This window comes from Botryllus schlosseri, chromosome 11 (assembly GCF_051294905.1).
Source record: "Botryllus schlosseri isolate E-star chromosome 11, Bs_hap1, whole genome shotgun sequence".
Taxonomy (NCBI): domain Eukaryota; kingdom Metazoa; phylum Chordata; class Ascidiacea; order Stolidobranchia; family Styelidae; genus Botryllus; species Botryllus schlosseri.
The window spans coordinates 19,234,559-19,262,266 of record NC_137246.1 but is presented as its reverse complement, the minus strand read 5'-3'; the positions used below and the strand labels follow the sequence as shown (position 1 = coordinate 19,262,266).

The 27,708-nt window shown below is 42.2% G+C and overlaps 2 protein-coding genes across 7 annotated transcripts; both read right to left on the bottom strand.

The window, feature by feature from the left end:
• Positions 1-33: 33 nt before the first annotated feature.
• LOC145449421 (polycystin-1-like protein 2) lies at positions 34-13,446 on the bottom strand. 4 transcript variants are annotated; one of them, XM_080327778.1, is made up of 17 exons: positions 13,308-13,446; positions 10,369-10,870; positions 8,716-10,029; positions 7,684-8,040; positions 7,412-7,618; positions 6,777-7,349; positions 6,551-6,715; positions 5,857-5,937; positions 4,635-5,800; positions 4,197-4,367; positions 3,977-4,137; positions 3,753-3,898; positions 3,537-3,683; positions 3,235-3,472; positions 2,946-3,164; positions 2,748-2,881; positions 34-2,685 (listed from the first exon to the last, which is right to left on the bottom strand). In XM_080327778.1, the coding sequence occupies exons 2-17, from the start codon at positions 10,769-10,771 to the stop codon at positions 203-205; spliced, it is 7,965 nt and encodes a 2,654-aa protein (XP_080183904.1). In that variant the 5' UTR covers positions 10,772-10,870; positions 13,308-13,446; the 3' UTR covers positions 34-202. The 4 variants fall into 4 exon arrangements, with proteins under 4 accessions (XP_080183904.1, XP_080183905.1, XP_080183902.1 ...); XM_080327779.1 differs by lacking the exon at positions 13,308-13,446 and having other exon boundaries at positions 34-1,197; positions 1,303-2,685; positions 10,369-13,165; XM_080327776.1 differs by lacking the exon at positions 13,308-13,446 and having other exon boundaries at positions 10,369-13,165.
• Positions 13,309-27,484, bottom strand: LOC145449420 (uncharacterized). 3 transcript variants are annotated; one of them, XM_080327774.1, is made up of 19 exons: positions 27,355-27,484; positions 27,010-27,252; positions 25,855-26,882; positions 25,579-25,789; positions 25,161-25,517; positions 24,891-25,094; positions 24,252-24,830; positions 24,023-24,190; positions 20,913-21,020; positions 19,972-20,850; positions 19,508-19,911; positions 19,103-19,261; positions 17,720-17,880; positions 17,521-17,666; positions 17,294-17,440; positions 16,989-17,226; positions 16,711-16,932; positions 16,406-16,611; positions 13,309-16,001 (listed from the first exon to the last, which is right to left on the bottom strand). In XM_080327774.1, the coding sequence occupies exons 1-19, from the start codon at positions 27,434-27,436 to the stop codon at positions 13,363-13,365; spliced, it is 8,181 nt and encodes a 2,726-aa protein (XP_080183900.1). In that variant the 5' UTR covers positions 27,437-27,484; the 3' UTR covers positions 13,309-13,362. The 3 variants fall into 3 exon arrangements, with proteins under 3 accessions (XP_080183900.1, XP_080183899.1, XP_080183901.1); XM_080327773.1 differs by having other exon boundaries at positions 13,309-16,040; positions 20,913-21,005; XM_080327775.1 differs by having other exon boundaries at positions 13,309-16,040; positions 20,913-21,005; positions 24,173-24,190.
• Positions 27,485-27,708: the final 224 nt, after the last annotated feature.

The window sequence follows — 27,708 nt, the reverse complement described above, 5'->3', positions numbered from 1 at the left end:
TGGTAACCCTATGTTATGGACTAATACTTGAGGTATCGTTTTGCTCATTTATGAATTATTATAATAAACATGAATATTGTATAATATGGCTCGAGAGTGCTGAACAATTGAACATGGACAATGAACACCGAACACCGACGAACGAAATTAACAACAACAATTGTTGGTTTGTGTTTAGAGTTCCACTGTGCCCCATTTGTCTTTACTTTCTTTGCGAGGGCCTTCGATGTAAAATGGTACCCGGAGGAATCCGAAGACGAACGCTTTTCCCGGAGAATGCTTTCGACTTCACACCTATTATCCGGCAAACGTTTTCGTAAATCCACCGTACAGCCACGGTTTCGGCTTTGCGAGAAACGCCGCTCATCCTGCGCAACTTTTCCGACGCTTTAAAAGTTCTCAGAAGCACAACCACGATCAGATTAGCATGCAGGATGGAAATACAAATAACGGCAGCGTAAAAGTAGATTCTGCTGCTAATGTCTTCTATGACTGCATGATTCGGAGGTTTGAGTTTGCCTAACACAGCCAGATACGAGATGTCCATCAGAGGTGTGACTATGTGACCCTCGCTCCAGGTTATCATGGATGTAATAAGCCGTCCGGTCATTGAAAATACCGTAATGAGTGTCATGAATGAAAGTGTGCAGGAGATGACGCCTGCGCGTGATTTCTTGATCAAGTCCGTTATATGAGACAGGGCTTCACTTCCTCTCGTGATTTTCAGTAGTCGTAAATAGTTCAGGTACACGCATAAACCTGACAGATTCATGAACATGATCTTGTGGTATGCGGGCTTTGAGAACGATACAAATCCACTCGGATTGTTACGCAACCATGTGCTGGCTTCCGCAGACGTCATAACGTGGTATATGTAGAAAATGTACGTGACGATCGTGACGGTGAACGATATTATGTCGAGTACACTCCACAAATCACAGCACAAATCGAGCACCGCTAGTGCGTGCCATTTCGCTTTCCAGCACCTGGCAATAAGTCCGTAAATTTGTATGAAATTGATTATGATATGACACACTTGAAGGCATACGATGATGATATCTTTACCACTATAAAAGTATACTGGACGATAGCTGTTTGATTGATGAGAACTTCTGGCAGAACCTGACGACAGACACTCGACAACGGTGATATGAGAAGTCACGTATCCAGTGGGCAGCGACAGCGTAGAAAATTCGGCTGTGAAAATCAATGTACGATTATCAATCCAACCGAGGTGCTCTTGGGATCGGAGTATCGCCCTGATTTCTTCAATATTGTGTGCGCTATCGACGACATACCCACCCGTTACAAGATATCTCAATTCTGACCATGTTCCCGGTGGTAACCACGACTCCTGGGTGCCGAGTGCAGCGTTATAAGCCCACGGATTTTTCGTTTGCGCAGAATCATTGGTTGGCATCCAACTATCAGCATAATTCTCTTCGTCATACGGTATGTTATACCAACTTTGACCTATACAATCACACGACTCCAGGTCATGGATACAGGCGCATCTTTTTCTGTGAATTCTTCTCAGTTGCCGAAATCGCATGGTTCCGAGGGGGATCGTCGGGCTCATTTCAGCGGTCTCCTCGGTTTCAAATATGATCGGAAGAAAGTCATCGTTCAAGAACGAGAATATTCCCTTGCACGATTTAATGTGCCCAACGCTGTTACTCAACTTTCTTGTCAGCACAGTGTTCGACCGTTCGAATTCGCGGCCGAATTGGTTGTATATGAGTAGACTTACGAAAACTGCGAGCAGCACCCTGCCTACTGAATCTCGACAGAAATCTTTAACTTGTCGAACGGCAATAGCGTACCTTGTCTTCGATGTGGCGTTTGCGAGACTGTCGCCGAACGCATGCGGAGTTACCGTGTTTCTATCCTGTGGACTTCTAAACTGGAACCTCGTTCTTTTCACCCTGCCTATTCTGGTTCTTCGCAATCTCCACATAATGACTGCTTCCGCCCGCGCTACGGAACCGCTATGTGGGACCCAGAGATTATGGTCTACTGATCTAGTAAACATCGTCCGTATTGCTGCGATGATCGATACCTTCAAGGGGGACACTATGAAGATATTTTGCACAATCGATATAACGAATGTGGTCAGCCAAGAAAGGAACATCTTCGTGTCATAACTGACAGCGTATATGAGACTAAGCACCAAGCAAAGAATAACATACAAGACTGTTATGACCCACACCAGCGAGTTCAGCCATGCCGGAATCATGAACTGTCTCGGTAGAAAGATGATGCCGCGTAGAAACTTCGAACGATCATCTGTTAGCAGATTAGTTTCCTGTATTCCGTGCAGATTAGCATAATCTTCCCCGAAATCCTTATCTACGCTACAGATATTATCAAATTCTTGCTCCTTGTCAGTTTTACCTCTTCCGATGAACGTCATGAAGCGATCCACAAACAATCTGTCGAAAATTCTTCTTTGTAGGCTCAGATCAGATTCCTGCATGATAATTCCTTCCAGTTCGCTTGCCACCGGGGCACCACCGACAGTAACCTTGACATTCCGTCGATTGATTTCGTTCGGCGTTATCTGTTTGCATTCATCCATTATCTGTTTTGCGATTCTCCTAATCTCGATAAAATCCTGCAGCGTGTCGGTCATATCGAAATCTTCACTACCGATGCCTGAGCTGACTTTTGTCGTCAGTGATTTACCTAAATCAGATCACACGGGCATTGTTAAAAACTCATACAGCGAACACTTCTTTCACTCTCACTTTGCTTTCCGAAGCGCCTGTCGTCAAGCCTGAAATCTGAGCTTTGATTCATGGACGTGTCCGTGTCCGAAACACTTGATTTGGCCAAGGAAATAAGACGGTCGACTTCCGCCTCACCCTTCTTCGCGATCCCGCTGAAACATATACGTAAACAGTCATAACGATCGGACACGACCACACAGCGGAGTAGTTGTGTACTTGAATACCCGCCGGTGTATGAATCCAATAGGTAACGTGATGAGTGTACTCTCTATTGCGATGATGAGAGGGGAGAGATCAATGTCGACGTAACCCAATTTGAAGACGTAATATTGGGATTCGGCTTCAATAAACATGTTAGTTACAAGCATACTCCCGAAGAACGCACAGGCCAGACAGGTGAGTCGTCGCCGGTACGAGAATACACTCCGGCGCGCTCTAAATCACAATTTCAATATCATTATCTAGAGTGCTGTACCGCCAAGACCTTTGAAACATATAGGCGTACTTGAAGTAGAATGTCCACCACGCATCTCGAGTATTCAAAAAGTCAGTGGCATGCAGCCTCCAAGAAACTGCGAAAGATGTAATTTCTTCGGCGGTCGATCGCTTCGCAACCATGCTACAGCGATACGGGTAGATGTCAAATGAAATCCAAGAGTTGATGACGAAGTATGAAGGCTTTCTGGATTCATCATGAAGATCAAATACTACTATACCGTTGACATGCCATGCCGGGTCATTTCCTTTAAGAAATGAATTACACTTTGCATTGATTGAGTGATATATTGCCATCTGTTATTGGCTTACCGGTATTGTCGTGGCTGAGATGAATGGTATCAACTTGACCAAGGGATCCCGATGTTGGAACAAGGAAAGAATCCCGCCCAGCTCTCTGAAGAGTAGAATGGTCCGAATTACTTATAATCTGGGGGTCACTCCTTGATCCATTCTCGCCTGTTGAAAAGAGTTCAATTGTGAAAAAGAGATGCCGGACAATTGAGTTGACTGACGTATCGTGCTCACCTTCCAGAATCATAGTGACCTTAGCAGACGTCCCTGCACCGCGCAACGCCGCTGTTATAACCACTACTTCGTATAAATAGTCGTTATGCGGGCTGTTTCCTGGCGGGATGACGATATCTAGGGATCCCTTTTGTTCTTGATCCTTCCTGCAGTTCAACAGCCAATTATTTTAATAACATAGGAATACATCACATTATCGCCTGTCACGGGCGAATCATTTGTACCGATTGGTAATCACATATCCCGCTATAAAGGCGACGCAAACGCTTGTCATGAGTGTAATCACGTAAAAACGAGTCTGCATCCTGCTTATAATCGAAGCAATATCCCCCACGACTATCTGATTGGGGACGATGATTACCGAAGAAGCGAATCTCGTCGAGCCCTGAAGTGAGTGTGTAACCTTTGATATGTATTCAATACCCGTCGATGCAATTACCCCACTTTATTCTTTCCTCCACCAGCAGAATTTCTTGGCGTCGCCTTGCTTAAGGTGCAAGAGCAATGGATTTTATTTCCTACGACAATGTCTCGGGTTCGACAGACGTCACTTGACCACGTTGAATCCTGCTTATTCCACTGCAGGCATGTAACGCGTCTGATTGCAATACGAACCTGAGGAAATAAATGTGTCGGTCTATGAATTTGAGCACTCGGTACGGTTACACTCATTCCGCCAGGACATTATAGCGACTAGCATAAGTTTTATGATCTATTTACCTCATCTGTTTCAAAAGATTTATCGCTGCCCCATACATTACCAGGCCGCTAAATTCACGAAGAATCGTGCCTGCTGCTCACTGTCCCAATTGCGAGGGACCCTCATTAGCCACTGTGACATAGGCTATTTAAACCTAGTACAAATTAATTACATGGACTTACATCTTGCAATTGGAAGTCGTCGTCGCTAGATAAGTATGTCTGCAGGTATTCGAGAATCACTGTCAAACGCGAATCCTTCTTTGATAACACTCTGGCGAGTTGCTCATCAGCTTTTAAGGCCCACGGATCATGACGAAATTCGTCGGCAATTGGCTCTTTGAGTACGATTGGAAAGGATACTCGGGCTAAAATTCGGTGGCCATGTCCGCAATTAGAACCATTCAGGTTACAAGATTCATCCGCTGTCGGTTGAGCTACTTGGAAGGTGGCATTAATGCAAGGTTGCCGCGGAAGGCGACATGCAAATTTAGGTGTCAAGATCACGTAAACGCCGCCAGATAATGTAGACTTTTCATGATCGCTCGCTGGCAGTCTAATTTGGATGTCTGCCTTGATTGCGCCGCACAGTGTGCTGTACGATTGGGTTGTTTCGCCGCACGGTGGAGGCAAAGAAACGGGTTTCATTTGGAGGTTAGCATCGGCGGAAATAGGCAATAATATGTCGACTCTTTCGACAGGCAGATTATCCCCCGATTCTGCAGTACTATTAAGAACTACATCCACAACGATGTTAACATCCTCCTTATTTTCGGCTCTTTTGGAAGGGTTGAAAAAGAACGTCATGACGCCGGAATTTATTTTGTATCTCCCCGATACTTTCGCGCCACGTCCAAGCAGTAGTCCTGTCTGTTGTCTCACAATTGTTTCTGTGAATTCTACTTCTTGCAGTGCGACATTAAGTTGAAATCGGTCAGAGCGAATTTCCGTCGCTTTCTCCCCTAACATTTTATTCGCTGAAAAGCCCATTATTGCCGACTCCAAGCTGGACTCGAAACGACCAGTCAATATACTGACGTTGCTGTATTTTACTGAGGTAGCGAGACGGATTCCTTCCACAATCGTTCCAACAACGTCTGGGGCAGCGCTGTCGTCAGTGCCGCGGCTAGTATTTTTACTCAGTATATGACTTATTTGACTGGACACGGTATCCTCTACCAGACCCAGGTTGCTGATAATGACAGCGTCCGAAACTGATGAGCTGTCGAGAACGCCCATGGATTTAGTCAAGACTTGGGATGTTGAACGGATTCCGTTTGGCGACGATTGGTCCACTGTCCTTATTTTTTGCAAAATCGATTCCACGGTTTTTAGTTTCAGTTCGTCATCTAAAACATGAGCTCTTCCAATATACGGCGCACGGATACGAGACATGACAATATACCTGCAACCGTGTCTGTCAACGATAAAGCTGTGGTTGCGGTCCTGACGAATCCAGTGGGATCATTTCTCGATATTCCATTTCCTGTATACATATATATTAAGGAATAGGCCTCGTTATATTGAATGAAGCCAATGATGGGTACTTCGTTATTCGGCCCATCGACAAAATTTGAAATCGTTGTAACGGCGTCCGTAATAGCCACCAGAGCTACCTACAACGACTTGCAGGTATAGTTAGCTCTTTCAACAGCACAGACGAGTAGTTGGCCCGGGAAAATCAAGTATATGTGTGACTCGATTCCGAATTGCGTATTAGGCTTCAAGTCGGGTATTCTAGTATCACTTATTATGACGCCATAGGAGTATTGATGGTGTGAAAAATTCAAATGTGTACGTTTTATGTGACCCCCGAAGAAAATCATGGTAGTTCAATAATAATAATTAATACCACATAGAAATAGTTAGGTATTTTCCCACCATATCTATTTCATGCCCCTTCAAGGCTTCGACGCTGGGTAAAAGCACGGAAACTATTATTCTCGTTGAAAATACATTTTTTATTAGTGGAAAGGGGCGTATGAGTAGCCAGTATGAGTAACCTAACGATTTGACAAAAAGAAGTCATTTTTGAAGAGCCCTACTGTAGATACGCATTTTGATGCGCTAATCTGCAGTTTAACCCGAGATTGTTTTACCTTGAGATATCAATTTCGTGAGTATATCTTCGGTCTCACTGCTACCCGGCGGTTTCACAGCAACGACCAGAAATACATCGTTTTGCATGCGGTGCGTATACCGAACTGTGACTTTTATGCTGAGCGTAAAGCCGAAATCTGGATCTCCTACCGGAAACATAAGATCTGAGACGAAAGAACGGTATTTATGGCGTATGCATCTCCACTACGTCGAGAGTCATCTTACCTCTGTAGACACTTTCATATCCTCTGTTGAATAGCATATATCGTTTTGTGTCTTGCTCGCAATCATGACAGACTGAGTAATACAGTTCATACATGTTCGGCAGTGTTGCGTCATTTTCGACGCACACTAATTTGAATTTCGTGACCATTGCTATTCCTTGCGAGGGACGTATAAAGCACGACGGTGGAACCGGCGCGTCGGGGATTTTAATATCGTAATAACTCCGTCCAAGTTCAATTCTTTCACTCCCTGCACGCACAGCCTCCATTTTCGCAAGTATTCTGTATTGCCCAGCCTTTTTCAGAATGTCGGGCATCATTCGAAAGTCGGGATATCCCTGCTTTGATGGCAATACTAGAGACGATAGGTGCCCCGGCAAATCATATTGTATGCCTTGTTCTAAGCGAAACACGTTCCACCGATACTGCAATTGAATTTGCGTGCTGTTTGCGATACGGCACGGTTCGCAGTCAGCTCGAAGGCGAATGAAGTTTGAAACGGCCGAAGGTGACCCACAATTTGATATGCAGATTACGAGGACGCGCGGCTGGAGCGATTTATACTGAAGAGATTCTATGAGAAATGTATTTACAATATAATCCTTAGATTTTGATGAGGCTGCATAAAAACAGTACCTAATAATTCCAATTTTGTATGGGAAGACTCTCTTAAATACAATATCTGTTCGGTGGAATACTTCTGCTCGTCGATTCCAATATACGTAAGGGTAAATGCAACAGTGTCGGGTATTCGAGAAAGCGATTCCAGAGGTATGTTTATTTCGCTGTCATTATATATAGCAAAATCAATGTCCAATCCACTTCGGAAGCATCCCATGTTACCTGTGCAAAGAAACGCAGTGGTGGATTTGCTAATGAGTATATTTTGATCACGGGAAATACGTTACTTGATCTCGCGCTTTGTACCTGGCGTCCTGTTCCACCTATCCTTCGTTGGCAGGACCACCTTACTTCCTTCATCTCTGGATGTTCGCTGTCCGCTCGAACAAGAGTGAGTATAGATTTCGGTATTATATAAATAACCGATTCTGATCCCCCCATTATTTCCGGATTTAACGGCCCTGGCGTAATTTCTAATAAGGCCGAGTCCTTGATTGTAGCAGCCTGGTCTCCACAATAATCCGATTCCTGTAGCAGCAGTGTAACTTTATACACTCCGACTGGCATTGCAGATTCACTTGGACGAAAGAATTCCAGGCCATCCGCGACAATCATAGGCCACGTTTCGTCAGGAGCTAGTGAATCTGTAATATGATACTGGATTGACTTATGTATAATTGTATATATTATGTATCATTCGAGTCTTTCGAACCACAACCAGCGAGTTGCAGGTTTGTGCATTACCCTCGGTTCTCTTATGTAGGGCTACCATACGTCCTGTTTTTCAATAAAATGAAAGTGTCCTCGGAGGACGCCTAAATATCCTGTTTTTGGGCCGAGTCAAAGTGATGTTTTTTTCAGTAAGCACCACATATCGTTGTAAAAAAGCGGGTATAATTCGGGACTTTTTTTTTAGTTAACACACTATCGGTTGAAAATTTTTCAAAATCACCAGGTTTCTTGTCCGGTGCTGGAGGTTTCAGAATTTTTGAAAAGTGCCCTCTTCTTAGGATCTCAAATATGGTAACCCTACTTTATGTATTCATCCAATGGCATTATCTCCTCTAAATTTACGCCTTTCCGTTTTTGACTCACATAATGTCAAATGAAGAGGAATTATATCAAGGGTATAGCTGAGAGACAGGGGAGTACGGCGAGGCACCAACCTTCCGGAACTACAGTATGTTCTCGCCATATCTGTGCCATTCCTTTAGGCGCCTTGAAATAGGTCTATTTAATTTGTCGCACTACATTGATCGCTAGCTAACATGATAATAACATCAGGATTGGGAAAATTTTTTCATCCAAGTCGAACATACCTTTTCTACCATCTTTATTGTTCCCAAGCAAACGGATGATTTCCCACGAAAACCGCAGCTCGGAAGGAGCCTGAAAGTAATCATCGGAACATTCCCGAGGGAGATAATTTCCGATAATCGTAACATCTGTCCTGTATTCGAACTGGATGATGCCGTTTAACTTCGGGTTGGTAATCGTGACTACTGGAGGTCGGCATCGAACATATCCCGAAACACACACTTTGATCGTCGACATAAGAATCAGATTGCTTCGAAAAAACGCGTGAGAATTGTTCGTCTCATATTCATGACTAAGTTTATGCTTTATCTTCGCTGTTACATCATACGATGTATATCGCTTGAAGGTGTAAGAAAAGCGATACTCACACACAGACATAACAGCATGTTTGTTATTGAGGCCATCTAATGGTTGGACATGGATCGGTCTTTCCTCCACAGCACGGCAGATTTCACTCTCATTTGAAATCTGCTCATCTTTCTCAGGAACAGCGACTATAGCATCCGCATCCAAAATAGTTATCGATAAAATATATCCGTTCTGAGCTTGTTCTTTGACATGCAGACTTGTAAAAATGATGTGAAATTCGGGTGCTTCACCGACTCCAATGATTGTCGTGTTGGTATGCAGTATTAGTTCTTCCATTGGAGCGTACCAGGTTATCCGAAACGAGTATCGTAGTTGCGAAACCTCATTTTTCGCTGAAATCGTAATTTCCGTACTTCTGTTGGTGACGAATTCGAACTGATTGGTCCTCGACAATACTTGGTCCATTTCCATCCACGTCCATTGAGTAACCATATTTCGAGAGGAACTATTTAACATCACAGTCGAATCGATGGGCACTAACAACTCTTCTACGTACGGACGATCAATATGTACTGTTTCGCTCTTCCCATCAATCGTCTTGCATATCGCCAAAACTAGTATATGCTCGATTTTATCCTTAACAGCCGGTAGAGGCAACACGTATTGTAAGTACATCGTTTCTACTGTCAAGTAGCTACGAAGAAATAAATTGATGCGTAAAAGGTGGTTTCCAATCCGGCTCAATTGATAATTGAATGTTGCACTCATAAAAATATTAGTGAATTCAAATCGTTGCGATTCGTCTTCGTGGTACTTTCCGTCTGGATCCACCCAGAAGACCTGGCTGTTGCCTGACAATTCTTTTACGCCGAACCATAGTATTCCAAGAGCGATGGATACCCGAGCATCTCCACCCACTGGAATCGCTTTGTCGGTCTTCAAGTCCACCTGAACTGGACGAATTCTTTGACTAACCACTATGGTTCTTGAAGAGTTGATGGCGTTCGCTGTTGGATATGAAGTAACAAATTTTGAGCCACTGATGGAAAAGATGGCTGTCGCCACCGAGAGAGAGAAAGAGAGAGAGGGGGGAGAGAGAGAGAGGGAGAGAGTTCAATGCAGTGCATAAATAATGTCAGCTTCTAAAAATATCGGAATAACTCCACGAAAAAATATTTTGTGTCGCCCTTTATTAACTCCTATTTTTAACCGCACGTATGATATAACCAGTTGGAAAGAAAGCCTTCGCTTTAGACTTGATGTCCCACGCAAAATTTTTATTATTGTTATGCTAAGGTTGATTAAATTTCTACCAAGTAAATATTCCACACGGCGAACTGTCTCACCTCTATTTTTGAACAGACACGAAACTCGATACAATCCTGGTGCTCCAAAACTGACTGAAACCTCGTGGTTTTTCGACTTCTCCAGTATTTGATCAGGTATAGTAATTGCAACTTCACATTCATCAGATATAATTCTGCAGGCAACCACGCATGGCAGTCCCTGAGAGATGGATAGTTCGAGCACATCGTGTCCCGGGTAAAACACTTTATCTACTTTGTCCACGACTGTCGCTGAGTCAATTGCGTCGCTTGTGTCATCGGGATCGAGGTTCAGCTCCACCACGGAGTCGTTAATCGTAGGTGTGGAAGCTGGGCATAAATCGATGGGCCCATATCCATTTGCGGCGGCGAATATAGCACGTAGAGAGAGGATTATAAAAGTAAGCGAATTTTCTCTTCCCATACTGAAGCAAGACTGTAGCCGTAGGCTGACAGTAATGAAGTCACAAAATCCAATAATTTTTTTTTGCGACCAATTTTCTTCTTTATGACGTCAGAATATCTAATACGGAAGAAACATCACATCAACGATTAACGACATTCGCCGAACAAAATCAAGCAAATTGTTATTCGAAACGTCTGTGGTTTTCAACTGGTGTTCCGTGCGATAGAAAATACCAATAGCAATTAAACGTTTCACAATTTTCGTTCACTCATCCTGACGACAGGTGAGGGACTGCCTCACTTGCCTTCCCTGACCCGACGCCACTGATGTTTCACAGCTTAGAGTGGGTATGGATATATGCTGCTGCAGTGACCATGTTTGGCTACACATACGCATGTGATCATGGGTTCTCGCATTTGAAAGGAACGTAACGACGAGACTACGTTCTCGTAACTCAGGTTTTAAGCTCAAGCTTACATAAGGAAACCAGCATGATTAGTACGAGCTTTTACGGGGAAAATGTGGCGCACACGACGGATTCCATGTATAGTGAATTCGAATTATGGTGATAAAATGATGTCACGGAATTTCAATTGTGACGTGACAGTGGATTGACAAGTATATGTATGGCTCGTTGGAGGTTAAAATGGAAAAAATAGGACCAATATGGCTCTTTAGAAAATTAATGGTTTCCGACCCCTGACATAGACCATCATTGGCGTATTAGGCCCGATACTTTTGGGTGGTACGTCGTGTGCACTGAAGTAACGTATACGCATTACGTAGGGGATGCTCAGGGTTCGATATCGAAACCCTGTCTTTCTGAAATAGAAATTTTATCTCCGATATTGATCAGCTCATTTCGAATTAGGCAATTGATATCACGCATTGCGTTTCGATCCGATAATATGATTACACTTTCCAATCTGAAGTCTCGCGATTCTCAACTGGTATCTGAATGGGAACAGAAGAAGAGACACCTATTCGCAATAAATATTCATTATCATGTTTTCGTTTTGTGTGAAAATTATATTTTAATGGTCTTTAACACTCTGTTGGTGCACATTTCATTTTGTGTGCCAATATTCTGTTTCTTTTTCGTGACTCGCGAAAATATGGCGTTCCGCGAAGGCTTACGTTGCGTAGGTGTTCCGCAGGTTGGAAAAGGATAAGAACCAATTTATTAGTTGAATGAACATAGTATATGAACAATTCAATATTGAGTTCATTCGTGCTTCCGATTAACCTCAATAAGCTTGCTTCACGATGCGCAGCACCGAACAAGCTCACGTCGGGTAACTGTGCGATGCGCCAAATCTTACCATTTGGACAACATAGGTATGATTAGGGTTGCAATTAGAACAAACGGTGTTTTAAAACAGTGTTTTAAACAAAGACCTTTAAAGTTTTAAAGTTTATTAAGTTGTAAAATAATGCCATAATTGTATAAATACTTTCCAAAAACATGTTGTATGAGCGTCCGGACAATTACCACCCGAGTTAACCGGCGTATATTGATATGGGATGGTTAGAAACCCTCAAAATAGTCGGTTCAACAATTATAGTAGATATTTCGTCGAAGGAGCTGTATTTTCCATTATCAGTGCCAATCCATTGTGACGTCACAATTGAATATTTGTGACGTGATGGCTTTAAATAAACATGTTTTAAATTGATTTTTGTTTTAAATGCAACCCTGGGTATGATGAGAGACAAAAAACTTGATAAAGCATACTATATTAAAAAATATGAACAATGTAATGTCAACGAATAATTTCTGTTTGGAATTGTGAAAACATGCCATTATCACCCGGCCACAAACTCCAATATATCACCAACTAATACCAACTGGCCTGTAGGTATACCGGATGATGTTGATATTTGATAGCCTTATGCTATCTCCATTACCTGATTACGTGTTCAATACGGGACACTAGTTAATCTCTCTCTTTCTGCGTTGCTTCTATACAGGCCTATTTGTACGTACAAATCTAATTGAAAAGTCGATATATATATATATATATATATATTGTACGTACAAGTGTACGCCTACTGTACAATGTCGATGATTTCGACGATTCATCCAACCATTCCATATCGTATCTGTTGACTATGTGTCTAATGCAAGACGTCCCAAGGCTCATATATACTATAAATGCTTTTTTGAAAGTATTTTCACAATTATGACATTATTATACAACACTTCTTGTTTTAAATGCAACCTTAAATGTATATATAGTTGGTATATCACTCCGCAGAAGCTTAATGTTTCTCGACGCTGCGCCTCCTGCGGGTCTTAATTATCGTAAATTTGTACGCGTGATAATTATTAGCGTGTGCGATTATGATGTAGTTATAGATATTATGTGTGCGATTATGATATTATAAGGGGTCGGAACGAAGGAAAACAAGTGGTTTATTAAAACTACTCATTACTTATCTATTCAATCCATACACGTCATCCATTCGTTACCAAACGAAGCAGTGGGAAGTGCCATAGGTCGGCTTGCTATATGATATACACTATGGCAGAAATCGAAGACCAATAACTCACCCCAGGTTTTAAAATTTACTCTTCGCATAAAATACAAAAACACTGAAGTACTTCGTTATGTGACGCGAGGGTTTCCGTCATTCTCGGGCGACAGATTCGTCAGTTTTCTGTATTTAGTGCTCCCTCGTCTAGTCAGCAATCTTTTCTGTGCTGGCCCTTCGTCCGGGTCCACCGTCAGCGATAATCTCATTTCCTTCGCGATGTCATCTCTGTTGAGCACAGACCCAGGCGGAGGCCTGAGCTTGATCGATTTACCGGAGAACGCCCTCGACTTGAAACCAAACAGCGACACCAATTTTTCGTACACCCAATGCAGCGCCAACGTCTCCACTTGGTATGAGGTCTCTTTCGAGTTTTCGTTTTTCGTGAAAAACAACGCGTCCGATATGACTGTCGCGTAGAGGTTCGCATAAAAAGTCAGCACGAAGATAGCGAACAGCAGGAAGTAAATGCTCCATAGAATTTCTTCCGTAACTCCGTGTTCCGGGTGAGGCACGTCCATTCCCGCGCCGACACTAGTTAGTGTTGTAAATGCAGTCGGGAAGTGTCGGAAATTGAGTCTGGTAGAAGCCAAGGAAGCGATTCCGGTGAGTGCAAATCCTACGGTTACAGCGGAGATAAGGAACGCCACGTTTCCCACGCCGTCTCTGGCCACAGATATCGTATTAAGCATGACTACAACGGACTCGCTACCACGCAGGATCTTCAACAGGCGGACGTAACACAGAAACGCGCCCACGCTGATCAAGTTCGTGTACGTGACAAAATGGTAAGCCGCGTTCAGGAATGAGACGAACTTGCTCGGATCTGCTTTGAACGTCCCGCTTGACGTTTCCGCCACTGTTATATGTTTCAGGTAGTAGCCGTACGCTATGAACGTGATCGCGGCCACAATAATTTGAATGAGATGCCACGGATTCATGAAAATCCCTACGACCGCTTTAGGATTCCATTTAACATCGGAGTATTCAGTTAACGTCGAGTATACGAGATATATGGAGATGGCTACGTGCAGAATTTGAAGACCGATCACGGCCAGGTCCTTCATTTCATAAATGTAGAATTGGCGGTAGCTGGTGGAGTACTGAAACACGTGTATCCCGCCTGTCGGCAAGAACTCCATCACGTAGAGGAATGGAGTGGCGTATCCACTAGGCGTGTCGAGAATTGCAAACTCCACGATCAACGCAGCGGAAAACCGGTCGATCCAACCAGAATATTTTAATGAGTTGATTATTGCGGAAGCCTGCTTTGCTTGGAATCCCAAATCCACTGTGTATCCTCCACACAGGTAAAAGGATCGGTACAGGTTACTACCGAAAGGATAATCAGTTTCACTTTCCGCGCATTGCTGATATATGAAAGGAGAATGAAAATCTATGGTTGAGGTATTGTTCGTAATGGGATTACTCCAACTGTCTGTGTAGCTGATACTGTCGTAAGACTCGGTGGAAATTGCGTGACCATACAGCGGCAGGCACTTGCATTGTCTCACGTCTATTCGACTGTCGCAGGTACAGTCTCGGAAGCCCGTAAAGCGCAACTGACGCATGTGAATGGGTCCAAGCAGTTTGAATTGTAGAAACATCGATATTTCGTCCTCTTTGAATAATACTGGAATTAAGTTGTGTTGTAAGAAATCATAGACATCATCTCTTGTGGATACTTGTCCCAAATCATATTGCAGCTTCTTCGCCAATCCTTGATTTATTCTTAGGAGTTGGGGGTTCCGCTGGTAAGCTATGAGAATGGACACAAATGTCGCGATTACGATCCAGACGAAAGTTTCGTACCAGTAACGCTTCACTTGACGCACAGCTAAGGCACGTTTCCCTCGTTTTATCATGCTTAGAAACGGAGGTGGGTATGACGAGGTGTCGCCTTTCAGTTTTTCAGAAGATTCTCTCGTCAATTCACTTCGGGCGAACGCATCGCCGTGCAGTCTTTCTTCGCGTTGCATTTGTCGCCATTTCACAACGGCGTGTATTCGTTGTGCTTTGCCGGTGTATGCCGCCCATTGATCGATGTGTATGCTTTTCTTTCCTATCATGGCCGCCAACAGGGCCAATAGGGAACGTTCCAACGGAGCCGCGATCAGTATGCTCTGTACTATCGAAAGCAAAAAAGTTGTGAGCCACATGAGAAACTTTGACCGTTCGAACGATAGCCCATAGAGCACACTGATGATCGAACATACAATAACATAGATCCAAGTCAAACACCACACGATTCCGCCGACCCATTCCGGAATCGCGCCTTTGGTTCGTGGTAAGAATACGATAGTATTGACCAGGGAAGCAAAATTTTCCAAGGCGTTCAGAGTATTTTCGTACGGACTCTCTCGAGGAAACAGGTTGTCGTTGATCGATTGTACTAAGCCGGACGAGCCAGTGTTGCTGTTTCTTCTTCTGAAAGCGCGAAGAATTCTTTTGGCGCGAAATCGTTTGTACCAAACGGCTTGTCCGTCGTGAACCTCGTGTTTTTCAACGCCGATCAATTCGGACAACGATGTTGTGCTTTGGGAAATTTCTTCTTCGACTATTCTCACTCTGACTTTTCTTTGTTCTTGAGAAGCGGACTTCGCCGGACATTTTGCTGCGATTTCTTCTGCGATTCTTTTGATGTCCAGGCAGTCGCTCAATGTTTCGTGAATATCGAAGTCGTCGTCTGAACTATCATAACCGTCGTTGCTACCTGCAGAACAAACTTTCTCTATGGGCACTGCGAAGGTTCCTGTTGTTGTTTATTAAACAAAAAATCAGGCACAGCAATGTACTATGACCAATCATGGCACACATAAATGAGACTGCAAGAAATGACATTCCGGTACAATAAGACAAAACAATCAACGTTGTAAAATCGTAAATTATTGAACGTATTGGGACAATGGGAAAAACGATCAACGTAGGCTCAAAATTCGTAAATCATGCAGGACGACACGAATGTGATGGTGAATGCTGCGGTAATATATTGGTCACTAAGGATGCTTGCAAGACAATAATTTATATTCAATTCACCTCATTTCGAAATAAGGAATCTATACGATGAAATTTATATTTGGGAGGTAAAGGCAAAGGCCATCGATTTGATATGCCAACCTTCATTTAATCTCCTCAACGAGTGCACTTCTTTTGTTAATACGTAGCATTCCCGCACTCTTGAATATGTGCCGTTTTCATATTTGCGAGGCCTCTGAATATATGGGGTAGTCGAAGCCTCGCGTGTCTCCTCAGTAAACTGCTGTCCATTGTTGTACATTTCGAGGGCGTTGTTTATTTCTATCTCTTCTTCCGTTTCAATCCGACTGCAAAACATAGATGCAGGCATATCGATCGATCTATGTCTGTCATTGCCTATCAAGACTAGAATACTTGGCCAGAAAGCCCGCGGTAGTTAGGCGTACTTGAATACGTAGACAAGGAGAAGATGAACCGGTGCAGTGAGGACGATACTTTCGATAGCGATGATGATAGGTGAGAGATCGATTTCCGCGAAGCCAAGGTTGAAGAAATAATAATTTTGCGATCCCGCTTGTATGAACATATTTGTAACCAACATTGTCCCGAAAAACGCCGTCGACAGGCAAGCCAATCTTCTCATTCTCGTGAACTGACTTCCTCGAGGTCTATTTAAATAAAAGCTCTTGATATCAATGTGCAATATTTGTAATTAGTGATGTACTTGAAGAACGTTGTCAGCCAAACATCCCGCTCACTCATAGCGCTGAATGCGTACGTTCCCCACATCGTGCGAAAAGAATAAAGTTCCGAGTCTTTCGATACATTTGCTGTCAAATGGCACCGAAATGGATAGATGTCTTGCGATAGCCAGGAGTTGACAAGAAAATACGATGGCGGTTGGTCTTTGTTTTGCAAGTCAAATACAGCCACTCTGTTCAAATGCCAAGAAGGATATTCGCCTGTTTCGAAAGAAAATACAACGCCTGGTAGAGGTATCTCCACCACACTATATCATTAAGACCGTACCGCCATTGTCGTGCCAAACGTGTATCTTCACAACTTGGCCAAGGGATTGCGGAGCAGCGATAAGAAACGAATCCTTTCCTGATCTTTGCAGGGTGGAATGATTTTCAGTGCTGATGGTATTGATATCCGTGGTAGTTCCGTACTCTCCTGATATAGGCGTCACGATCAGCAGCATAGATAGATAATGCAATAATGCCCAGTCGTAACGAAGTAGCGTAACATGATACCTTCCAGCATAATCTGTACTTTTGCAGAAGTTCCCGCCGCTCTGAACACGGCCGTCGATATCACAACCTCGTAAAGATGGTTGTAAGAAAGGTTGCTGTCTACAGGAATCTGAATCTCTCTCATAGATGCATCGATCGAATCGTCCCTGAACCAAGTATTTTAAAGACACATCGCCCGCTCATTAGACATGTATCTCACCTTCGAGCCCAGAGGAACGATAAAATGAATATCAACCAAAAGAGGAACACCACCGCTAGCACATAGTAATGGGATCGGATCCGCAGCAATATGGAGACGATATCTTCGAAGGCAATGCGATTTGGCGCGATTACCAGATTCGCAGTGAAAAATATCATGTTCTTCAAAAGAATAGGAAGCTAATTATTTAGTATGTACATGCACATAATCCTTTTTGTCAAAGTTGACATCAAACAGATTAGTCATCCTAATCTTTTATTCATATTATCATGGCTTGAACATTTTGTGCATCATGTCGCCATTTTAAGCAAATATAATAGTGTCTATACTACCGTATATACGATACCTAGGTAACCATACCGTTGGAAATAGTAAGAACTTCATACATTACCAAAAACGCAGCATGGTAATAATTAAAATGCATTATATTATATGAGGGAGGCTTGGGTTGTCAGACGTTTAAGTCTTGCTTTAGCTTTCAATCAAAAAATTGGTCAATCACTGTGAGTGTGGAAAAGGGACTTTGATGCCGAGCCAAGTGAAAGCACAACATGAAATCATTGTGACGTCACACCAAAGCGAAGTTACTATTCTTTTCCGGCTGCGATTTAATTGCAGTTCGGAGGTTCCGGACTGGGGTGTATCTTGTAGAAGCGTTTTGTCATTTCTATGAGATGGAATAGCGTTGTGACTTCGTTATTTTGTAAATCAGTTGGCTATGATTCAATGCCGGACGATTTCACTCATTGCAACAATGTGGTCGTGGATTTTTGCTAACCTCACTTGCGGGCATTTATGGTTATGATTATGATCTATGGCACAGTTATTCATTTTATCAGTCGCACAAGATCGTAAATACTCTCCAAATACTTTTAGCTCCCCCATCGCAATAAGCTTTTGTGGGTAGATTTCATATTCTCATTTTAACATCATGCATTGCACCTGACTTTTACATCCAAGTCTATAATTTGGTATTACCTCATGCCTGATATTCTCAATGCTAGGAACATTCCCAAATCTGCTCTCAAATACAATTCGGGCACGGCGTACAATCTATAAATCGGCCCAACTTTTGGCGCCCAAATTCAGGCTCATCTGAGAAACCTATACAGCACCATCAGATCAGGCTATCACATTCAACTTGCTTAGGTGCTTTTGAACCAACAACTCGCTATTCAGACTAAACATAAATCTGACATCATATCTACTATCACTACCACTATTCTGCACTTTTCCATGAGAATGTTCTGAAAAGACACGCGATTCCCAACGAACACGTAAGCACTGGACTCCATTATGGAAGCCGTCTGCAGTTCTTTCTTTGGATAAATTCCATACGTGTCCGGCGTAGTACGTCCGCACTACACTCCAACTTACACTTACCGGCTCTTGATCTGGGGAATCAAAATTGAGTTGATCTACGTTGCACTCGCAATGTATGCTTCCTCCAATTGTCGGACGACCTCTCTCACAAAAATGGTCATGCCACCCCAAAGTCCCATTCCATACCAGGCATGAAGCACTAAAGACGTCTACGGTGATCTGAAATGTATAGCAAGGATCGTGTATTCTCAAAATCGTGCTTGTGGCGAGATGAGTAATATTTGCGGTGTGTATATCAGCAAATAAGCCTTTTATATCCAGACATCTGGACTTGATATGAGGGTCATCATTAATCACAACCTGTCGTGAATCTAGGCCCATCATCCACCACCACCATCCAATCCATCCAACATGTTTATCCATCGAGACGCTACTATACGTGTAGCAAATATGATATTCACTTACGTTCAAATGTGAATCCAGTGAGTCTTCAGTCAGCGAATATATATCCCGCTGTAAGTGTTTGATAACAACGACTAAAGTGACACCGTCCGAATTGATCGTGTTGATCACTTCGTCGTTCAAATATACACTCCAAGGATCGGGTGTAAACTCATCAGGCAGTTGAGTGTCACGAGTATGTGCTGGTAGAACGGCAGTTTCTAAGACAGCATATGTCCGTACACAATCATTAGTTTCTAATGGTGAGCAATCCTCCACTTCAATATCCAAGGTTTTATGGATTGTTGCGGGATCATCTATTCTGCGCAACATTAGCACCTCAATACAAGGCGATGTTGGTATGCGACACGGCCTGCTGGGTCGGAAGTTAGCGTAACTTTCACTTGCAGTTAGACGATTCGACTCTTCTGAAATGTCAAAACAGGGGTAATCCAACATATTAATTGCAAAATCACTGTCATGTTTACCTTCCGAGTTTGTAAAACCATCGAATGAAAGGGTGATCAGTGCATATCCACAGGGTTCGGTCGATGAGCGCGATAGTGTTGACGCTGTGCTGGCGTTTGATGTCAAGCAAGGCTGAGGAAGACGGATAGTCTTTTCGATCGACCTTTCCAATGTTGGTGTTGGAAGAAGAAGATGGAGAATTGTGCCGCGCAATACAGAGCTCGTTTCAATAAACTGTGGCGTGGATCTTCCTCGTTGCTTAGCTGGCCTATATGTATCGCCAGTTGCATTTTGTGCAGCTAGCACCAATCCAACTACTGGTGTATTGTCTGTTGCCTGTTGAGCCATCGGGTTGAAAGAAAACTTCGCCAAGCCGGCTTGTATTATGCGAGGTACATTTTGCTGAAGCAAACCAGTCATTGCGAAACCGGTCTGCAGTAAATTAACTCTTGAAGGGTAGTTCTGAAACCTCGAGTTTGATATAGAAACAAGAAGATTATCATTTTGCAGAACTGTAGGATATTCACCCAAGGGTTTCTTGTTTACTACAATTAGTTTTGCCAGGTCTTTGGATAATTTGACCGTAGTCTTCAGCTTCGAGCTAGACATATTTCTCGCATCCCTCATACAAATGCCGATGACTCCAAACATATTCATGAATGGTGCTTGCGTCAATTCTTCACTCGTTTGTAGTAGGTAGCTGATTTGTTCGGCCAGGATTGAAACTGTTTCGGCGACTTTTACAACACCGTCGTATTTTGAACTATTATGTCCCGAGATAAAAATTGCAAGCTTTTTCAGCATTGACGTGTAATGCTTCATAGTGTCCAGTGATGACGGATTCACCCTCTGCAAGTCTTCCAATACTCTGTTGGCCATTTCGAGACGTACTTCTTCATCTGTCAAGAAAAATGCTGATTTTCAAATTACCAAAGGTGCGCAATAAATTTCAGGATACAACCTTTTACGATTTCCGCCACGGAGAGTAATGACGAGACAAATGCGACAGACTTGACGGCGTCCTTCTGCATCATACCCTGCGTAACTGTCGACCCTTGCAATAAACGGCCTTTAGTATATTGAATGTAAGATATCTAATCGATTATAACTACGTTTAAATCCAAAATGTTTCATGTGTTAACAATCAAGTATAAGCATTAACACCATGTAACAAAATTTTGCAAAAGTTTTAGTTGGCTAAAATTTTTTATGAATTGTGTTTTGCTATTCCAAACCAATCACTAAAATACAAAATATAAGCATTAACTCCATGTAACAAAATTTTCCAAAAGTTTTAGTTGGCTAAAATTTTTTATGTATTGTGTTTCGCTATTCCAAACCAATCACTAAAATACAAAAATTTCTTCTGACGTGTCCCTAGTCTTTGGGAAATGTCACTTTTTGTGATTTCTCGTTTTACTCGAAATTGCCCTGTAATAATGCGCATAATTCCTCATTGGGCGTACAAACAGTCAAAGGCACTAACAAAACGAAGGAATATGCACAAATAGTGGCTACCATAAAAGGATGGAAACACTTCAAAAAATTTCCGAAGTGGATTTGTTTGCATGATTTGGGTCTATAGACTGAGAAATCTGATGGAATTATTGACCGCAAATACGCAATTCCACCACTTTTAGTATCGTCTTTCCAGAACACGCATATCCGGCTGAAACACGTCACTATATGTTCCACGCTTACATCAACCATATTTGAACTAATAAAATCAAGGTGAAAGTGCAGGTAATGCGTTTTTAAGGACATGCCCCACTTCATTTTTTCATAGATCTCGATCATATTGTTTACCAGAGGTTTATATTCATTGCTTCGTTTATTTACAAGAAAGTTTTCAACTACATCTCGAAATGCCTTGAATGCTCCTGCTTCTCTCGCAGTCATCTTATTTTCAAGTGATTTACAAGATTGCCAACATTCCCGCATATGCAAGGAGAACCTGCCACAGAAAAATACCGTAAAAATCGTTCATGTCCTTTTCTCGACGAAGGGCATCGTTCCCTAGTTTCAACCTTAGAGTCAGAATTTACTCATTTGATTTAGTGAGTCCCGACTAAATCACAAAGTTCGTGTTGGTTCAGAATGTGTGGTTTTGGATTTATATCTACATGGGAGATGTTGAAGTCGTAATCGGAGTCATTTTCTTAACTCTAAGCCCTGCTGTCGAGTCTTCTGGAGCTTTTTGGTCTAATGTCTGAGGTCTAATGCCTAAGGTCTGATGTGTGGAACAGTATCCCGCCTGCCATCCGACAGTCGACGAGCATGTCCACATTCAAGTGGAAATACAAGCAATTACTACTAAATAAATACAGTCCATCCTCAAGATTACCGGACCACGACTGACCTATCGATCTCGCTTCCCATGACATGCCGCCCTATTTCTTGTCGCATTCTTTTTCTATATAGCTTTCAATACAACATCCATTGTAGCAGTATATTTATTAAACTCGAAGACTTTTCGGGTGCCTCTTTTCAAGAGTTATCGGCACACTAAAGGGATTTAAACAGATTTAAAAGCAAAACCAAAAAGGCAAAGTATGACGCAACAATCAAAATCACAGACCATGAAATTCGCATTGTATCAATGGCAACAATAACAAACTACGAAGTATACGGACATACGGTACTATAGTAGCAGCACAATTTGTAAATAAACAGTTACACGCACGGAACAACACGCACTAATGAGAAATTTGTAGGTTATAGAGGAAATCTTTCTTCGTAGTTTGTTATTGTTGCCATTGATACAATGCGAATTTCATGGTCTGTGATTTTGATTGTTGCGTCATACTTTGCCTTTTTGGTTTTGCTTTTAAATCTGTTTAAATCCCTTTAGTGTGCCGATAACTCTTGAAAAGAGGCACCCGAAAAGTCTTCGAGTTTAATAAATATACTGCTACAATGGATGTTGTATTGAAAGCTATATTCAAGTTCTGTACCACGAACCATCTTTTTCCATACTATCTTCTTTACTTTCATTCAGTGTGCATGCCTCCTCTTTACATCGCCTAGGCCAAGGTGGGTGTCAGATTCCATAGACTACTCCTTGTCGCTTCGACATCTTCCTGTCTTTTCATTGTATCGCATTTTGTGGTGTATTGAACTGATAAAATTGCTAATAAACCAATGATGATGATGATGATGATGATAGTTTGGGCAGTGAAAACTTACTGCAATAAGGAGCAGGTGCTTAAGAGAAGATGGCATAGAAGGATATCAAATGTCAAGTCATTTTTTAGTTATTCTGAACCTTGTAATGTCATCTGTCAGGTTTCTAATTTCCCTTCAGATTCTTTTAATAGCAAATGACATTGAATGCTGATTTCCCCTTAGCCAGCCATTTATATTGCATCCGCCTGTTTCGCAGATTACATGAAATGCCCAGTTTTCATCTTTATCTCCAATCTTCAGGCCAAAGTAAAGTTAATAAGTATAAAAAACCTTACTTCTATCTATATTTTGTACTTAACTTGTTTCAAACTGATATACAGTCCACATAGATATCAAAATCAGCCAGCAGGCAGATTACATTTGTGTGTTGACATTAATGGTGAGGTTATACTCACTAGATCCACAATCAGTGCAATAACAGAACAAAACGAAAAGAAATTTGCGATTGCTTGCTGTAGCCTATAACCAATACTGACTTACTGAGACTGAGAAGATGATTGCTACTATAACAACCAACTATTATGAATTGGATGATGGATCAATGTGACGTCGAAATTCAATAAAGGAGCTTGAAAAACATGACACGGGAAGTTTATAAAGCTTAAAATGACATTTTTAAACGACACCTGAGGCAAGTAAATGCCAGAAACATGTTTTACGAAGGAATAGGGTATGGGAAATCTCAAAAAATCGGCTCAACTAAATTTTTGTTACATGGTGTTATGTAAGCAGCGATGAGCGATGGGCATTAACAAAGAACAAAAGAACAATATATTCTATCTATACAGATGAATTTCAATGAAGAGCGTCATAATGTCACAATAATGAGCAATGACCAGAGGAACAGCTTAATCGTACATTCGTACACCCACATAGGCAACTAACCTTCCTGCAATGATGTTTTTAAAATTTCAAAGGCATTTTGTACGGTTGGTGACTTTACTCGGACGAATATATATGAGCTACTAGATTTTCCATCAGCAATGTTTGTTTTTGTTATTTTTATAATCAATCTGTATCCGAATCTTCGTTCACCTTTTGGTAGCAATATTCCTGCGGAAAACATCGAAATCATAAATCTCACGGAAAGAGTCACTGTAATCCATCTCCTTACCTGAGACATCCGCGGAATATCCTCTGTAAAATAGTTCATACGAATCTTCATTCTCACACAAAAGACAGTCAGAATAGCGAAATTCATAAACATTACTCCCTTTACTGAAACTTGATGAGCATCCCAATGTAAAATTAGTAGCTGCAGCATATCCAGATGACGGACGTATATAACAAAATGTCGACGAGACGTCCGGCGCCACTATGACGTAATAGTACGCGGAACCGATAGGTTGATATTGCGAAAAGGTTGACTCGTTTCTGATTGCTATTGTCAGCTGAATTTTATATGCTCCTGTCCGAGTGAATGCAGCCGAGCGTAGTCTTATTTCTTGGGGAAATTCGTCTAGTTTAGTGAAAGAATATTCTCTCCAACTGTCCGTGATCAATGAGTATAGATTGGAGTGAGCTGGTCCATGCAAACTCCATTGATATATTGTTTCAAGATCTGATGAATCAGTTGCACATAAGTCGCATCGGCCTTTAAGAGTTAGCGTCGACGAGGTGTCCAAATACTTTTCGCAATTGAAAATGCATTCTATACTCAAACGAGGATGATATATTGAGCCGTTATAAGAACCTGTAATAGAAACATGCCATGCTGGATTAAACAATTGGTGTTACGACTGACGCATCTGACCAAGGATGTCTGTGAGGTCTGAAGTTGATTCACGAAGCTCAATATACTGATCGTCGTAGACGCTCTTACTTCGTAACGATACACGAATTTTGAATTTTCCTGGAATATCTCGAAACATTCCAGCATCAATTGAAATTCTGGATCCAGTTCTAGAAATATTTCGTACTCCGTCGGAAAGATGGAATCCACTTCCGAGACAGCCCCCTTAGCATATCCAAGAAGGTAAAGATTTGGCTTAAAATGGAATCATTCTGGGTTCTATCTGATTACCTGTATTATCAAGATCTCCCGAGTAATAGCTAGCTTCAAATTGTTTCTCCTGTTCCATTTTACAGCAGTACCATTTATATTGGACGGCGTGGTATGCTGCTGCATTTTCCACTTCAAACAGTAATTTTGTTGCATTATCCACATACAAAATTAATTCCTGACCGCCACTTATCGTCACCGCATGTTCAATATCTTGATATGTCTTTATTTCCCTTGTATCGTAAGCAGTCCCGTCATGTTCGCCACATAATCCTCTTTTAGATAATTGCAGAGTAACAATGAACTCGCTGACAGTCAAGTACTTCCCTGAGATGAAAAATTCGTTTTCGTATCCCACCAAAAGCAGCGTACTTGTGTCTGAAATTAATTCAATGTTATTTTCTACTTTCGATGGCTTGGTGCAGTAGCATGTATCCACCTTTTTGCGTTAGTGTCCAATTATAAAAGAGCTCGTGGTCGTATGCTGAATCGCAATGCCCTGCTAAATATTCTCCAAATAATACAATGTTTTGATAAGCGGTCGTGGTCGTTCCGAGACCGCCATGTCTGATTTTTGCCTCGAACGACTTTGCACAGAGAGTTGGTGATCTACGTACGCAGAATGAATACTCGGCTTCGCGTTTGTAAACCTAAAACACATCATGATCAGTCAAATGCATAACTCTCTCCTTTTGCAGTTCGCTGTTGCTCTAACCCGATTTTGTGCTATTGATAGCACATCATAAGGCCCGTGATATTCGGGAAAATATTGCAGATTTCTGACGCAGTAAGTAAATATATCTTGTCGGTAATTTCCTCCTGATAAACCATCCCATGAATCCAGAAAGCTACTGAAGGATGCGGTCGAATTTTCATAGCACTTTTGTTGTGCTGGAGGGACAGCAGTCGCCTTAGGAATAGGCCAGGATTTACTGCTTTTTATTTGCACGGCCACCTCCACCGGCTTCGCATTCGTGATTCTATATGCATCTTGGGGACTGGTGAAAATAACTGCGATGTTCACCGGTCCCTTTTCGTCGGTACTATCATTAAAGGCGATAACCGAGTCTTCTATGACAATCTTGTACTCCAATTCAAATGAAAAAGTCATTTGAGAAAACGCGTTGCGAACCGTAACGGACATCGGCATGTAATTAGCGATACGTATCTCCACTGGGTGCCGTCGCGAGAACGAGGCACTCCCCCAAAACCACTCCCATTCTGTTATGATACTTTTAGACGACACACTGGCCTCAATTCTTGCCTGGTAAGGAAACATCATTGTCACGTCTTCATAATCTTTTTTCGAAATACTGTACGATCTCTGTCCATTGCACAGGGAGATGCATTTTGTGTCGAGTCGAACGTATTCTATGTCGTCTGCGATCACCGCAGTCAATAGCAACTGAACGTATTTCAATGCATTTCGAAGATTGACAACTATGTCAGCTCGAATTTTCCATATACCAGGTTTGCTGTATTCATGCCCCACATACAAATTGCTGGAACTGTCCTTCCGTTCGATATATTCTGGTTTCCCCAAAACATATTCGTTTTCCGACGAACTTGGCTCAAAATATATCCACGCAGTAACTAGCCTTATGTCTGTCCATGACCCGAAGCTGATGTCAACATTTAACGCCTCTTCGATCTTCCTTGGGCTGTCTGTCTGTCCAATAACAGGATGCACCGATTCGCTGATAAATAACTTTAGCTCTATTTCTGAAGCTCCAACCGATGTATCTGCCCGTATTCAAAGAATAATTAACACGCTCTGTATTCTTATATTTCTCTTATGGAATACACTAGAAATGCGTTCATATATAAAACATTTATCATCTGTCGATATTTGAATATTTGTCAACGTTACCTTGAGGTATAAAATTGCATTTCACAACGTATCTCCCGGCGGCACGAAAGTCTATCAACTTCTCGTAAATCTTCCGAGACTCGTTTATGTGCTGTTGAAATGAAGTAACCGCAACCGCAGCCAGACTATCATCGCGGACATTGCAGTGAGCTACGCAAGGAGCCCCGTCATCCACCGAAATGAATAAGGAGTTTTTTCCTGGGTTCATTATCGAATCCCAGTCGTAGGAAACGAATGACTGCACTAAAATGCAATAAGATCAATAAACCCATAAATCACAATAGTGTGTACCGTATATTTCATTTAGTGAATATGCTACACTATTTTGCCGGGTAAACAACTCACTTGCACTTGTGGAGCTTGCAAAAATGAGAAGTAATACTCCTCCGGTATAAACGGAGCATAGCAACAGGTACCTTATCCGCATGATAAAACTGTACCAGACTCGCACCGTGTTCAATCAGTTTGGTATTTGAAAGCGGAGGAGTTTGTGTCATTGTGACGTCACAGATATTTTTGGTCATTGAAAACGAGGTTGCGGCAAGGATTGTATCGCCTAAAAAGCGTTCCTCACGCGCACTGCGCGCGCGCGAACTTACGCAAACTATAGATAGGAGGAGCGGAGTAAAGTATGAAACTAATGCCAGATTGGTGCCGCGTTCGAATATTGTACGTGTGACCTCCGCTTGAGCCCTAAGT

Bases quoted from the DNA above. Each gene is read 5' to 3' on its own strand.
- LOC145449420 (XM_080327773.1), bottom strand. From the start codon at position 27,436: ATGCGGATAAGGTACCTGTTGCTATGCTCCGTTTATACCGGAGGAGTA. The intron at 21,006-24,022 runs GTTAGTTGCCTA...GTTTATTGCAAG, and splicing joins AAAAACATCATTGCAGGAAG to GGTCGACAGTTACGCAGGGT. The intron at 17,881-19,102 runs GTAAGTGTAAGT...ATTCTTTTGAAG, and splicing joins ATTCCCCAGATCAAGAGCCG to AACATGATATTTTTCACTGC.
- LOC145449421 (XM_080327778.1), bottom strand. From the start codon at position 10,771: ATGGGAAGAGAAAATTCGCTTACTTTTATAATCCTCTCTCTACGTGCT. The intron at 5,938-6,550 runs GTAAAACAATCT...ATATGTATACAG, and splicing joins CACGAAATTGATATCTCAAG to GAAATGGAATATCGAGAAAT. The intron at 4,368-4,634 runs GTAAGTCCATGT...TTATTTCCTCAG, and splicing joins ACGACTTCCAATTGCAAGAT to GTTCGTATTGCAATCAGACG.